At 47.8% G+C, this 15034-nt stretch overlaps 1 protein-coding gene across 1 annotated transcript in view; it reads left to right on the top strand.

Annotated features, from left to right (window-relative positions):
- The window catches only part of CPN1 (carboxypeptidase N subunit 1), a 28233-nt gene extending 17432 nt beyond the window's left edge, over positions 1–10801 (top strand). Inside the window, 5 exon segments of the mRNA XM_066355478.1 lie at positions 342–481; positions 3178–3277; positions 6688–6806; positions 10541–10605; positions 10607–10801. Of these exon segments, the coding sequence (XP_066211575.1) occupies positions 342–481; positions 3178–3277; positions 6688–6806; positions 10541–10605; positions 10607–10637 (455 nt within the window). The 3' untranslated portion in view covers positions 10638–10801.
- The last annotated feature ends 4233 nt before the right edge of the window (positions 10802–15034 follow it).

The following is a 15034-nucleotide window of genomic DNA, read 5'->3' on the forward strand; positions in this document are numbered from 1 at the left end:
CCAGCGCCTGGGCCATCTTTGCTCCAATGGAGCCTTGGCTGCGGGAGGGGAAGAGAGAGACAGAGAGGAAGGGGGGGGTGGAGAAGCAAATGGGTGCTTCTCCCATGTGCCCCAGCTGGGAATCGAACCCGGGTCCCCCGCAAGCCAGGCTGACGCTCTACTGCTGAGCCAACCGGCCAGGGCCTGGGGAAAGGTTTTATAGAGGAGAAGTAAATGGAGACAAAGAGGTAAAACAGACGGTAATGAGGTGTGTGTGGAGAAGTTGGGATTAAAGGGAGTTGAGATGGGGCATTGGGTGGGAACCTGCTTGTACAAATTTGCCACTGCCCTCTTTCCCCTAGGAATGCAAGACTTTAATTATCTCCACACCAACTGTTTCGAGATCACACTGGAACTGAGTTGTGACAAATTTCCCCACCAAGAGGAATTACAGCGCGAGTGGTTGGGGAATCGGGAAGCCCTAGTCCAATTCTTGGAACAGGTGAAATGGAATTCTTTAACTTTCGTGGTTACAGAAAGAGAAGAGTTTTCCGATGGTAGGCAGAGTTTTCTGTGTGGCTCAGGTCTGACTTTTGCTCTCATCAGTTGATCTGGGCTTCTTCTATCATTGAAATTTATCCATTCAACATTATTGAGCCTGACCAGGTGGTGATGCAGTGGGTAGAACATTGGCCTGGGACCCTATGGGCCCAAGTTCAAAACCCCACGATCGCTGGCTTGAGCACAGGCTCACCAACTTGAGCGTGGAGTCACTGGCCAGAGTGTGGGATTATAAACATGACCCTATGGTCGCTGGCTTGAGCCCAGAGGTCGCTGGCTTGAGCAAGGGATCACTGCCTTGGCTGGAACCCCCAGTCAAGGCACTTATGAGAAAGCAATCCATAAACTACTAAGGTACTGCAACTATGAGTTGATGCTTCTCATCTCTTCCTCTTCTTCTCTGTCTGCCCCTGTCTGTCTCTTTCTCTCTCTCTCTCTCTTGCTAAAAAAACAAAAACAAACAAACAAACAAAAACCATTACTGAGCATGACTATCTGTCAAATAGTGTACTGTATGCTGGGGATTATGAATACAAACAAACAAATAGCTTAGTCTACATGTAGTTTATATTCTAGTGAAAAGAGACAGACAATAAACAAAGTAATAAAATAAGTTCTATAGCATGTTAAATGCAAAGAAGAAGGCCTTACAGAGGAGGTGACATTTAAACTGACTTCAAGGAGGTAAGGAAGAGAACCATGCAGATGTCTAGAGAAAAAGGGTTTCCCCAGTGAGGTCACAAAAATAAGTACCAGGCTAACCACAAACATGAAAGATGTTCAACATCACTGGTCATTAGGGAAATACAAATCAAAACCACAGTGAGATACCAACCCACTAGGATGGCAGCTATTAAAAAACAGACAACAGTGACAGAAAATAACAAATGTTGGCAAGGATGTGGAGAAACTGGAACCCTTGTACATTATTGGTGGGGATGTATATGGTGTAGCCACTATGAAAAACAGTTCTACAGTTCCTCAAAATATTAAAAATAGAACTACCATTTGAACCAACAATCTGCTTCAGGCTATATACCCCCCAAAACTGAAAGTAGGATCTCAAAGACCTATTTATTCATAGCAGACACACTCATGAGAGCCAAAAGGTGGAAACAACCCAAGTATTCAATGAGATACAACTGGATAAACAAAATGGTCTATACATAAAATGGAATGTTATTCTGCCTTAAAAAATAAGGAAATTCTGCCACATGCTACAAAATAATAAACCCAGGGGACATTAGGCCAAGTGAAATAAGCCAATCACAGTAAGACAAATGCCCTATAGTTTCACTTATACGACATATCATCAAAAATCATCATGCCTAATCAGGCAGTGGCGCAGTGGATAGAGCGTCGGACTGGGATGCGGAGGACCCAGGTTCAAGACCCTGAGGTCGCCAGCTTGAGCGTGGGCTCATCTGGTTTGAGCAAAGCTCACCAGCTTGAGCCCAAGGTCACTGGCTCGAGCAAGGGGTCACTCCATCTGCTGTAGCCCCCCAGTCAAGGCACATATGAGAAATCAATCAATGAACAACTAAGGAACTGCAACGAAGAATTGATGTTTCTCATCTCTCTCCTTTCCTGTCTGTCTGTCCCTATCTATGACTCTCTCTGTCTCTGCCACAAAAAAAAAAAAAAAGAAAGAAAAAGTCATCAAATTCATAGACAGAAAGTAGAATGATGGTGCCTGGGTCTGGGTGGAGAAGGAGATGGGACCTGTTTAGTGGGTACAGAGTTTCAGTTTTGCAGGATGAAGAAGTTCTGGAGATTGGATATACTTAACATGACTAAACTAGACACTTAAAAATGGTTGAAATAGTAAATTGTATGTTATGGGTATTTTATCACAATTTTAAAAAGACTTTTTTTTCCTTTTTAGGGAGAGAGAGGGAAGGACTGACAGGACAGACAGACAGGAAGGGAGAGAGATGAGATGCGTCAACTCATAATTGCAGCACCTTAGCTGTTCATTGATTGCTTTCTCATACATGCTTTGACCAGGTGGAGGGGCTTCAGCTGAGCCAGTGACCCCTTGCTCAAGCCAGCAACCTTGTACTTCAAGCCAGTGACCATGGGGTCATGTCTATAATCCCACGCTCAAGCCAGGGACCCTGCGCTCAAGCTGGATGAACCTGCACTCGAGCCAGAGACCTTAGGGTTTCAAACCTGGGTCCTCAGTATCCCAGGGCAACACTCTTGTCCACGGCACCACTGCCTGGTCAGGCTAAAAAAAATTTTAATTTTAAGACAGACAAGGTTAGGACACTAGTGTGGCTGGAATAATCATGAGAGTATGGGAAAGGGAGCAGGAGGTGAGATCAGTCAGCTAACTGAGGCTGTGACTTATGCTGTCTTATGTGACATCATAAGAACTTTAGCGTTTGCTCTGAGTTGGGGTCAATTAGACCTATAACATGATTTGACTTAGATTTTAACAGGATCCTTTTGACTGCTCTATTGAGAAGAGATTATTAGGGGGTGAGGGGAGGAGACAGATAGCCCGGGGAAGGGGTTATTAGGATAATCTTTGTGAAGACCAAATGCAAAAAAGCCTATGAGACAGGCTTTGGGGCCTCTCAAATGCTGCACAATGTTTTATGACCACAGTTATACTGTAAGGTTTTCCTACAGGTCCACCATGGCATCAAAGGAATGGTGCTTGATGAGAATAATAATTATGTCCCTGAGGCTGTCATTTCTGTCAGTGGGATTAACCATGATGTCACTTCAGGTAGGTGGCCACAACCAAATGGGATGAGAAAGAAACTTCCAGTCCCTCTACTTCTTCAGCATAATCAGGAGGCCAAATTGTTAAACCAGTGAGACTAGCAGGGATATGCTGGCCACTGGGGTGGGGACTGGAGGAAGGAAGGGTAATAGAAATGGGAACAGTGAATGAAGAGGCGAGGGCCAGGAAGATGCAAATGTAACATCTCTCTCAGCATTCAGGAGCTCCTTCCTCATACCACTTTGTGAAGGGTGTTTTCTGGGCTTGAAGTTATCACTAGCTCACATAATAGTGTGAGATGGGGTAGAAAAGAAAGGGACTGTGAGGCCCTGGCTGGTTGGCTCAGCGGTAGAGCGTCGGCCTGGCGTGCTGGGGACCTCAGATCGATTCCCGGCCAGGGCACATAGGAGAGGCACCCATTTGCTTCTCCACCCTCCCCCTCCTTCCTCTCTGTCTCTCTCTTCCCCTCCCGCAGCCAAGGCTCCATTGGAGCAAAGATGGCCCGGGCGCTGGGGATGGCTCCTTGGCCTCTGCCCCAGGCGCTAGAGTGGCTCTGGTTGCGGCAGAGTGATGCCCCAGAGGGGCAGAGCATCGCCCCCTGGTGGGCAGAGCGTCGCCCCTGGTGGGCGTGCCGGGTGGATCCCGGTGGGGCTCATGCGGGAGTCTGTCTGACTGTCTCTCCCCGTTTCCAGCTTCAGAAAAAAAAAAATACAAAAAAAAAAAAAAAAAGAAAGGGACTGTGAAACAGATGTTTAAGTTTGTCTCTGACCCAAGTGTCTCTCTACACCTCCATTCAGGGCAAAGTTAGCAAGATGCATTCTATAAACTTGTTTTAGGGCAAGAGGGATAGAACCTCCTAGAATGATACAGAATATCTCATAGCACAATGGGCACAATGGTGTTGCAAACTGTCCAGTTTGATCACGCACAACTTGTAGGGGTTTTGGATTGTTTTGTTTTTAGAGTAAAGCAGTAATTAGCAATGGTTAGGGGCAGATGAGATCTGCCTGCCTCTCACAACCCCGATATCAGCAAGGCTCAGCCACATTCTGCCATACCAAGCAGGCATCTTACAATTCAGACAATCTCTTTAAAGTGGATGAAATCTCAGCTTTAAGGAGATAAATTATGTACTTTAGGATGATCCCAACATGTCTTCCATGAAAAGCTCATTCAAGACAAAGGCAGTGATATTCTAAAGACAGAATTCTGTAGCCACATAGTCAAGTATTACACCACTGGCTGGACCCAGGACTGTTTAGGGATCAAACTTCAGGCAATCCTAAGAACTTCAGGGCTTGCTAGACTCTTAAACCTTATTCATGTAAGGGTGGGGAATGACTCTGAAATATTATAGCCAATCAACATATATTGAATACCACTAATTTCACCAGTAAGGACCAACTTCCAATACCCATTATGCTAAATTAATAAATTGCTCATTTCACCACTGAAAAAACTCATTGCTAACATTCATTATATTATTTAACAAAGCATCTAGTGTTGACTAGAGATAGAAAAAAGCTGAAGCCCTCCAAACAACTGCATCTGGAATTGGGCCTTTCGGATGCAATGCTAGCTACCATTTCTGGACGAGAGCTCTCTGTTAAGAAAACGACAGCCTTGGGTATGGCTTCAACTGTCCGCCACATGTATAATAGGATACTGCTTCTGCTAAAGCATTTTAAAGTGAATTACAGATATTTGATAGGGGGCAGAAAAAAGACTTTCCCATTATCTATTGTCTGTCTCATTCTTAATTGTATTTATTATTTCAATTATTCATTGCTATACACTTAAATTTAAAGCATGGTCACCATTGATTCAAAAGAGCCAAAATGGGCCTAGTGTGCGGGGGACCCGGGTTCGATTCCCGGCCAGGGCACACAGGAGAAGCGCCCATTTGCTTCTCCACCCCTCCGCCGCGCTTTCCTCTCTGTCTCTCTCTTCCCCTCCCGCAGCCAAGGCTCCATTGGAGCAAACATGGCCCGGGCGCTGGGGATGGCTCCTTGGCCTCTGCCTCAGGCGCTAGAGTGGCTCTGGTCGCAACATGGCGACGCCCAGGATGGGCAGAGCATCGCCCCCTGGTGGGCAGAGCGTCGCCCCATGGTGGGCGTGCCGGGTGGATCCCGGTCGGGCGCATGCGGGAGTCTGTCTGACTGTCTCTCCCTGTTTCCAGCTTCAGAAAAATGAAAAAACAAAACAAAACAAAAGAGCCAAAATGTGACATCCCTGCCACAGAGAAACAGGCCTTCTTTTGAATTTTATTTCCCTTTTTTGAAGGTGATGGAGGAAATATTAAAGATAGGGTTCTCAGATAGGTCTGCCTTTAGTGGTCATTTAGTCCAACCCGCCCCCACCCCCAGTATAAGATCACGCACACACACCACCACTGAGGCAGCTGGTGGCCCAGCCCAGGCCCCTCCCCCACTAGCGCAGGTTGGGCACTGCACAGCTGTGTAGATTTTCCTGGGCTCCTTGTTCGGTCTCTGCTTAAGTACTCACAGTTTCACAAAGGACTCCATTTATTTTTTGGAAGCTCTGTGTGTCACAATAGTTTTTGCTTCTGACAAGCAAAATGTTCCTCCTGTCAACTTCAATGCAAAGTTCTCATGCTTAATTCTTTAGGTGCACATTTCTTCATAGGACTTTTCAATCGCTGAAACAGAGGTCTCATGTGTCCTCTTTACCAGGCAAAACATTTATAGATATTCAAAAACATGTATAGATAGTCAGCCTTTCTCCTAGTGACCCTTTATTGGACATGAGTTTTTGAAAACACAGTGTCTAGAATTAAGCACAGTAGTCTCAGTACAGAGCACCTGTGAGACTCCTACTTCCCAGAAGCCAAGGCCCATACTCCTGGTCTGTAAACGGGCATAGATTGTTAGATCTTAACCAGCTTCGTCACACTAATAATAGAAACCAAGCTTGTGGTCAACTAAAACACTCAGTTGTTTTTCATATAAAAGGCCTGTTTGGGGTAATTTCTTTCTTTCTTTCTTTCTTTTTTTTTCTGAAGCTGGAAACGGGGAGAGAGTCAGACAGACTCCCGCATGCGCCCGACCGGGATCCACCCGGCACGCCCACCAGGGGGCGATGCTCTGCCCCTCCGGGGCGTCGCTCTGCTGCGACCAGAGCCACTCTAGCGCCTGGGGCAGAGGCCAAGGAGCCATCCCCAGCGCCCGGGCCATCTTTGCTCCAATGGAGCCTTGGCTGCGGGAGGGGAAGAGAGAGACAGAGAGGAAGGAGGGGGGGTGGAGAAGCAGATGGGCGCTTCTCCTATGTGCCCTGGCTGGGAATCGAACCCGGGTCCCCCGCACGCCAGGCCGACGCTCTACCGCTGAGCCAACTGGCCAGGGCCTGGGGTAATTTCTAATCTGCAGACTGAGCTCAATTCTTGTAATGTTTAGGTGTTCACGGTGATTACTTCCGGCTGCTGCTTCCAGGTACTTACATTGTCACTGCCACAGCACCTGGGTTCGACCCAGAGACAGTGAGTGTGACCGTGGGTCCCGGAGAACCAAAACTGGTGAGTTAGGCTCAACTTTACAGAGCCCTATAAAAGTCACTTATAGAGTCTCATAGTTTTAATCTTTGCCAGACTTCCCTCTTTCACCATAAACAAAAATTCATTGCTCTCATATGCTAACTTTTCTTCTGCCACTTTCCCTTTATACCTTTCTCCACTTCCTTTTGACTTTTTCTTTTCTTCTGGTTAACATAGCATCGTGATTAAAAGGACCGTCTGCTTCTAAATCCAGACTGTGGACAAATTACCCGATTGTTCTCATTCTTATCTTCTTCTTCTGTAAATTGGCGATAATAGTACCTCCTTCACAGGAGGTTGAAGTGCGAACGTGCATGTGAAGCGTGCAGGACTGACACATAGAAAGTACCCGACACGTGCTCGTTTGTAACTTCCCAGAGACCTTGCCCTGATACACTGGCTCCCATGGTCTGCCTTCTTCCGTGCCATCAGCAAGGACTACCGCCAGATGGCGCTCTGCCCCCTTCTGGTGCCTTGCTTTCCACTGACCTCAGCCAAGACCAGCTGCTCTCCAATATTACAACTCTCCACTGCATTTTTTTTTTTTTTTTTTTTTTTAAATTTTTCTTTATTTTATTTATTCATTTTTTAGAGAGGAGAGAGAGAGAGAGAGAGAGAGAGAGAGAGGAGAGAGAGACAGAGAGTGAGAGAGAAGGGAGGAGGAGCTGAAGGCATCAACTCCCATATGTGCCTTGACCAGGCAAGCCCAGGGTTTTGAACCGGCGACCTCAGCATTCCAGGTTGACGCTTTATCCACTGCGCCACCACAGGTCAGGCGCCACTGCATTCTTTATGTGAGAAGCAAAGAACTTTTTTCATCTACAGCCTGAACCTTTTGAGCTCTGCTCATATTAAATTAAGATTTTAGAACTAAAGAGACTCAGTAATCATGGACTCTAATCCTTCAATTTCTCAGACAAGGAAAAGATAACAAGACAGTCCTATTTAATGAGCATCTACAGACCTGCTTTCCCACGAGTCAGCTCTTTCCCAGGGGCTCCTCGTCTGTCCGGTTCCTTCTCTGTACAACCCTAGAGCTTAGCAGACCTTCCCTCCCCGCTTGTCTTTTCAAATACAGTTATAGGTAGGAATTTTGTTTTGAACTATTTATTGAACAGTCACTATGTATCAGACACTATATGAGAGCTTTCCAGAACTATTTCATGCAACCTTTACAACAACCCTATGAAGTAGATATAACTAATCTCATTTGCAGCTAAGGAACCTGGCATTTTGAGGTTAGAAACTCGTTCAATATTTTTTTTATTCTTTTATTTTTCAATTAACATTCAACATAATTTTGTAGTATTAGCTTCAGGTGTACAGCATAGTGGTTACATAATTATAAACTGAATATTTCCAGCGCCCACCTAGCACCAATACATAGTTATTACAATATTATTGACTATATTCCCTATGACTCGCTCAATATTATAGTGACTAAGTGGTGGGAGCCACCATTCGAATCTGCCGGGCTTTCCAGGCCGCCTAGTTAGCCAGCGAGGTATAGGGCATCATGCTAAATTTATAATCTGTTCATAAGCCCCTCCCCTTCTAACACAAGGATCAGAGTAGAGTTTTTTAAATCCTTTGAAGATTCCTCAGAAATTTCTAGTTTCCCTTTCTCCTCTCCCAGTCCCTCCACTGCCTCTCCTGCACATTAGAAGTGACTGCCATGCAGAGGCAGGAAGCAAAGAGCAGCTCTTTCATCACAGCCTCTCCCCAGTCCCAGTTTCCCAACCAACACCGTCTCTTTCCCTTTTGTCCTGTGATGCTCTGTTCTTCATCTGCCCTAAAATCAGCGGCGGTTAGGCAGCTGCGTGCATGAGTCTTGCTTGAAAGCAGGTCTACTTGGTGCCAAATGCAACCAATGGCAAATTTCAGTAACATCCTCTGCTTCAGAATATTTCAGTTCTTTTGTCATATGGCCTTTAAGTAAATTTTCATAACCTATTATTGTATTGTTTGGATACAATTCCCAGAGAGCATAACAACTAAGAATTCATTTATTGATCACAGTCGAGTCTCTCCTCCCATCCTAAAGCAGAGACCCACGTGGCTGGGGGAAGAGAGAAGACAAAGATCCTTGACTGGAGGGTTCTTTACGATGAAGACCCTGTCAGAAACCGCCCAGTCTGGTGCTCTCCCCTTTGCTTTCCCCCCAACCGCCGCCCAGTCTGGTGCTCTCCCCTTTGCTTCCCCCCAACTGCCGCCCAGTCTGGTGCTCTCCCCTTTGCTTTCCCCCTAGCCGCTTCCCAGTCTGGTGCTCTCCCCTTTGCTTCCCCCCAACCGCCGCCCAGTCTGGTGCTCTCCCCTTTGCTTTCCCCCCAGCTGCCGCCCAGTCTGGTGCTCTCCCCTTTGCTTTCCCCCCAGCCTTGCAGGTGCCAGGTTCCTTTTATTTCCCTCTGTCTTTTACTCGCTTTGTTGTTTCTCCCTCTTTCTTTCTTCTTCCTTCCTTAGAGTCCTGTGTTACTCTATAGCAGGGGTCTCAAACTCAACTCAGCATGTGGGCCGCAGAGCAAGATCACAGCCGTTCGGCGGGCCGCACTAGGTCTACAAAAGGCAACTGTTACGCAACACTTTTCTCACTGCAGTTGAAAACAAAAAAAAATTAGTACAACAAGCACAATCGTACATGCAGTTTACTCAGTGTCACAAAACGACCAGAAACTGTAGTTTGCATCACAACTGCTGTTAACTAAGCTAATATCTAGCTAGGATGCTAGAGAAATGAAAAATACAAGTAGGCCCCTAGGCTTACTTAATTTTATCCAAAATATTTTGAACTTCGTGGATTAGTCTGCGGGCCGCACAAAATTGTTCAGCGGGCCGCGAGTTTGAGACCCCTGCTCTATAGGAAATGATAATGGCAGTGCCATCGGCTCTGGCTTCACCGGCTTTGAGGAACTAGCAGAAAAGCTGGCTGGGATTGGCGTGTAACGGGCAAGAAATAGCCCATGGAGAGGCCTCTTGGTTGCAAGTTTTTCAACTCCCAGCTGGCTTCAGCAGCTCAAATTGTTCCAAGGGCTTGAAAGCCAAGGATGCCTCGGGGCAGTGCGGTTAGAACACCGAGCCACTCCCTCTGCCTGTCGTTTCTGGGGTGGTCCTACAGCTCCTGCACAGCCGGCAAAGCCCAACTGGTCAGTCAGTACCACCTTTCAGGTCCGTGTGCCACAGCAGGAGAAAAAATTTTAATGCATTGTTAAAATGATGTGTTAATGTACATGGAGATTTGGAATTAAAGAATCTACACTAACAATCCACATCATCTCTTCTATCTACACTTTTGAATGATTATGGCAAAGTTTAGGTCTAAAGGTCCAAGGCGAATGCCTGCCTGAGCATGACACCTGTGATTCACACAGTCAGCATGAAGGGGATTAGTACGGCACCATCATTGGTGAAATCATAGTTGGAGGTGTGGATCTATTTTTTTCCTAACACATATAAAATAAACGAATAATAAATTCATCCAGACACACCCTATGAATCATCAGTGATAATGTGCCACTCTGAGGGGAAATATTAGCCAAGCCTATATGACACCAGCAATGCTGTTCTGGGTCATTGCTGTGATAATTTTTTCTTGGTCTCCTGCTCTCAGAATCTGCAATTGTGGGAAAACCAGATCCAAATAGGCCTTCCCCCAATTTCAATTCCAGGAAGTCAAAAACAGACTCTTCTGTTCTTCTTGTTTCCTCTTCTTTTTCTTCCAGGTTGACTTCCAACTCAAGAGAAGCATTCTTCAAGTAACCGAGGTCCCAGCACAGCACCTGGAGGCAGTCTTACCAAAGCAAGTACAGCCCTGGGTAGCCAGGTAAACGGATGCAGAGATGGCAGGGCAGAGTCCCTGCCTGAAATCTACGGCAACCCACAGTGGCTCGGGCCACACACCTCAGAAAGGCTCTGGTCCTGCTCTTCGATCAGATGAAGCATTCTATTTTATTACCTGGGTCATATTTAAATATAAACGTATTCCGAACAACTCAGAACGGTCTCCATCTGTTCCAGATGTAGCCCCCTCTGATGCAGTAGTGTGTAGAGTCAGCAGTGTTCAGTGAGATTTTCCGATTGTGGGGGAATGGTATAGGCCCTGAAGGCTCCACACCAGTCCAGACTGCATCCAGCGACTGGTTCTGGCTGGCTGGCCACTCGGTCAGTAGTCTAGCACAGTGTCTGCAGCGTCATAGGTACTCAAGGAAGATTTCTGAATGGAGAGCTGAAAGGCTGAGATGATTCATCATTGATGTTGCTCCCATAACAAGACCAGGTTTCTGACCAAATCAGAAATCCCGGAGGACCCTTTCAACAATAGCCAGTAGTGTTTTTTTTTTTTTAGGTGACAGGAAAAGATAATGAGGCAGACTCCCATATGCGCCCCAACTGGGATCCACCCCGCAACCCCATCTGGGGCTGATGCTCAAATTAACTGAGCTATCCTCAGTGCCTGGGGCCACATTGGAGCCAATTGAGCCACTGGCTGCAGGAGGAGAAGAGGAGCAAAGGGGGAGAGGGTGGAGGCTTCTCCTGTGTGCCACGAGGGAAAATTGAACCCAGGATGTCCATACGCCGGGCGTTGCTCTATCCTCTGAGCCACCGGCCTTTCACACACAAACACCTAGTCACACGGCTACCCATTTTAGCACATGAGCATTTGAAACAGTATGCATCTTTAACACACGTTTTGGGTAGGCAGGGTAAGGCTGACGTTCCTGTGGCATGGAAGTGCCCTGCCCCATGTCAGCAACATGCAGCAATCTTGTTCAATTCCCCAGAATAAACTCATTTGTTCTAAAAGTGTCACTGAGGACAGTAGATGTTACTAAAGATTGTGAGGGAATGTGTAGTCCTTCATCACACACCACACAGCACACAAGTTTATAACCCTCACTGGGCATGTGAGGGCTTGGTGGGATGTTTTCTGTTTTGTTTTACCATGCACCCTAGCTCAGGGCTCAGCCTCAGTTCGATGGGGCCGGCTCCAGTTTCTCCCACTTGCTCCACCTTGACCCCTCCAGCCTCCCCACTCCTCACCCCCTCAGTCTCTAACTAATCCAGCTCTTTCTTTTTTTTTTTTTTCATTTTTCTGAAGCTGGAAACAGGGAGAGACAGTCAGACAGACTCCCGCATGCGCCCGACCGGGATCCACCCGGCACGCCCACCAGGGGCGACGCTCTGCCCACCAGGGGGCGATGCTCTGCCCATCCTGGGCGTCGCCATGTTGCGACCAGAGCCACTCTAGCGCCTGGGGCAGAGGCCACAGAGCCATCCCCAGCGCCCGGGCCATCTTTGCTCCAATGGAGCCTTGGCTGCGGGAGGGGAAGAGAGAGACAGAGAGGAAAGTGCGGCGGAGGGGTGGAGAAGCAAATAGGCGCTTCTCCTGTGTGCCCTGGCCGGGAATCGAACCCGGGTCCTCCGCACGCTAGGCTGACGCTCTACCGCTGAGCCAACCGGCCAGGGCCCAGCCCTTTCTTTTTTTGTTGTTTTTGTTTTTGTATTTTTCTGAAGTTGGAAACGGGGAGGCAGTCAGACAGACTCCCGCATGAGCCTGACCGGGATCCACCCGGCATGCCCACCAGGGGGCGATGCTCTGCCCATCTGGGGCGTCGCTCTGCCGCAATCAGAGCCATTCTAGCACCTGAGGCAGAGGCCACAGAGCCATCCTCAGCGCCCAGGCCAACTTTGCTCCATTGGAGCCTTGGCTGCGGGAGGGGAAGAGAGAGACAGAGAGGAAGGAGAGGGGGGTGGCGTGGAGAAGCAGATGGGTGCTTCTCCTGTGTGCCCTGGTCGGGAATCGAACCTGGGACTCCTGCACGCCAGGCCAATGCTCTACCACTGAGCCAACTGGTCAAGGCCTCCAGCCCTTTCTTAATTCTGAGCAATCTGGCTCCTCTCAACAAGTAGTCCTACCCATCAGAAAACAGAGGTGCGCCGGCTGGCAGAGCCCACCCTCTGCGGGAGGCCAGTCAAGATTAGGATTAACACATGATTTATTTTTCTGTTACTTGAGCAATCTCTCAGTTTGTGGTCAAAAGGAAAGCAGACAAAAATATATCTTTCCCATTTGGAAAAGGTATTCTCGCCTCAGGCAATTAATCTTTACATTTTTTTCTTTCTTCCCATTTTTAATTCCATATTTCTTTGTTCCCTTGTTATAAAGAAGAAGCTACTGGAAAGGGCTCTTTTCAATTCAGTGAAACTCTGTACTTGAGGTTGACAGATACACTCAATTTTTCCAGATTGTCTGAATATCACTTACTTGTTTTCTGATTCCCTGGTACATAATCACTTGACAGAGCTTATGTTTCCAAAGTATGGTCACAGTGCTTTTCCTGGCACAGCCACATACTTTATTCATTCATTCATTCATTTATGGGGCACTTATTGGGTCCTTGCTCTCAATAAAATAAAAGAATACAGTCTCTGGCTGGTGGCTCAGTGGATAGAGCATCGACCCAATGTATGAATGTCCCAGGTTTGATTCCCAGTCAGGGCACACAGGAGAAATGACCATCTGCTTCTCTCCCTTCTCCCTTTCCTGCTTCTCTCACTCTTTCCCTCCTGTATCCAGTGGCTTAATTGGTTCGAGTGTGGCCCCGGGCATTGAGGATAGCTCAGTTGGTCCAAGCGGGTCAGCTTCAGGCACTAAAATAGCTTGGTACTTGAGCACTGGTCCCAGAAAGGGTTGTCAGGTGGATCCTGGTCCAGGCACATGAGGGAGTCTGCTCCACTCCTCTCCCCTCCTGTCACCTAAAAAAAAAAAGGAATACAAAGAAAAGAAGATACAGCCAGTGATCTCAGGGCAGCTATGGTCTATTTGGGAAGACAACAGATCATTATGACACTGCGTTGTCATAATTACTATGATTCAGTGAACTCTGGGGTTGGAGGCAGGGAGCCCTTGGAAGAGCCCTACTATCGAGCTGGGAAGATTAGGAAAGGCATCTCAGAGCTAGCGAAGCAGAAGGTGAGCTATAGGTCAGAGAAAGAGGCTTGGGCAGCGTGGAAAGGAATGGGGGAGCAAGAGTTTGGCTGGGGAGACTGCAAGTGCAGAGGTCTGGAGGCTCGGAAGAGTGCGGCCTTCCAGGAACTTCCAGGAGATTCGCCAGGGCTGGAAGGAGTGACTGGCGGGAGCTGATAGGAAATTTGCCATGGCCCGAAGGAGTGACTGGCGGGAGCTGACAGGAGGTGCTGATAGCCGAGGCCAATGGGGTCGGGAAGGACCAGATCATGAAGGACCTTTGAACCATATTACAGAGTTTGGACGTTATTCTAAGAAGAACAAGGAGCCATTGTAGGGCCCTACTGGGGGGAGTGGCAGAATCGGATTTAGAATGATCACCCTGCTGTAGCCTGTGGAGCAGGCAGGAGCAGGCGAGGCTGAGTCAGTGAGGAGGCTGCTGGAAGCCAGGTGAGAAGGCGCTCTGGACCCAGGCAGGGCAACACAGATGGGGACACACTAGGCAACTCACAAGTTACTGAGTCCACCCAGGTTATCCGGAGAGCTTCCTGTCAGCCCCCTAGGGCTTCATGCCCTCTTCAAGACTTCTGGTCTTCTCACTCAGAGCCTTCGGCCAGCCACTCTGAAGTTATTAAGCACTAAAGGAGATGCGGGCTTTCAGCCAAATCCTCAAGACTGTCCTGAGTAAAACTCATTCAAGTTGGACGTGACTATGCGGACAGAGTATTATGTGGAAAATACAGGGTCTGGCCATGATTGTATAAAAGTTTCTTGTAGCATATTGAGGAAGAATGTGAAATCACAGCAACCAGGGGAGAGGGAGGGCAGGATTCAAAGGATACAAAGGAAAGTCCACCAGCTCTGAGTTCGGCATTTTCCTGGATGTTGCCCTTCCTATTTCATATCTAGGATTTTATTTTACAGAAGAAATCTTCTGCGTAGAATACCAGCCTAGATAGATGGTGTTGTTGGGGTTTTTTGGGGGGTTTTTTTTTTTTTTTTTTTGTATTTTTCTGAAGCTGGAAATGGGGAGATACAGTCAGACAGACTCCCGTGTGCGCCCGACCGGGATCCACCCGGCACGCCCACCAGGGGGCAACGCTCTGCCCACCAGGGGGCGATGCTCTGCCCCTCCGGGGCGTTGCTCTGCCCCGACCAGAGCCACTCTAGCGCCTGGGGCAGAGGCCAAGGAGCCATCCCCAGCACCCGGGCCATCTCTGCTCCAGTGGAGCCTCGCTGCGGGAGGGGA

This window comes from Saccopteryx leptura, chromosome 13 (genome assembly GCF_036850995.1).
Source record: "Saccopteryx leptura isolate mSacLep1 chromosome 13, mSacLep1_pri_phased_curated, whole genome shotgun sequence".
In the NCBI taxonomy this organism is placed as follows: domain Eukaryota; kingdom Metazoa; phylum Chordata; class Mammalia; order Chiroptera; family Emballonuridae; genus Saccopteryx; species Saccopteryx leptura.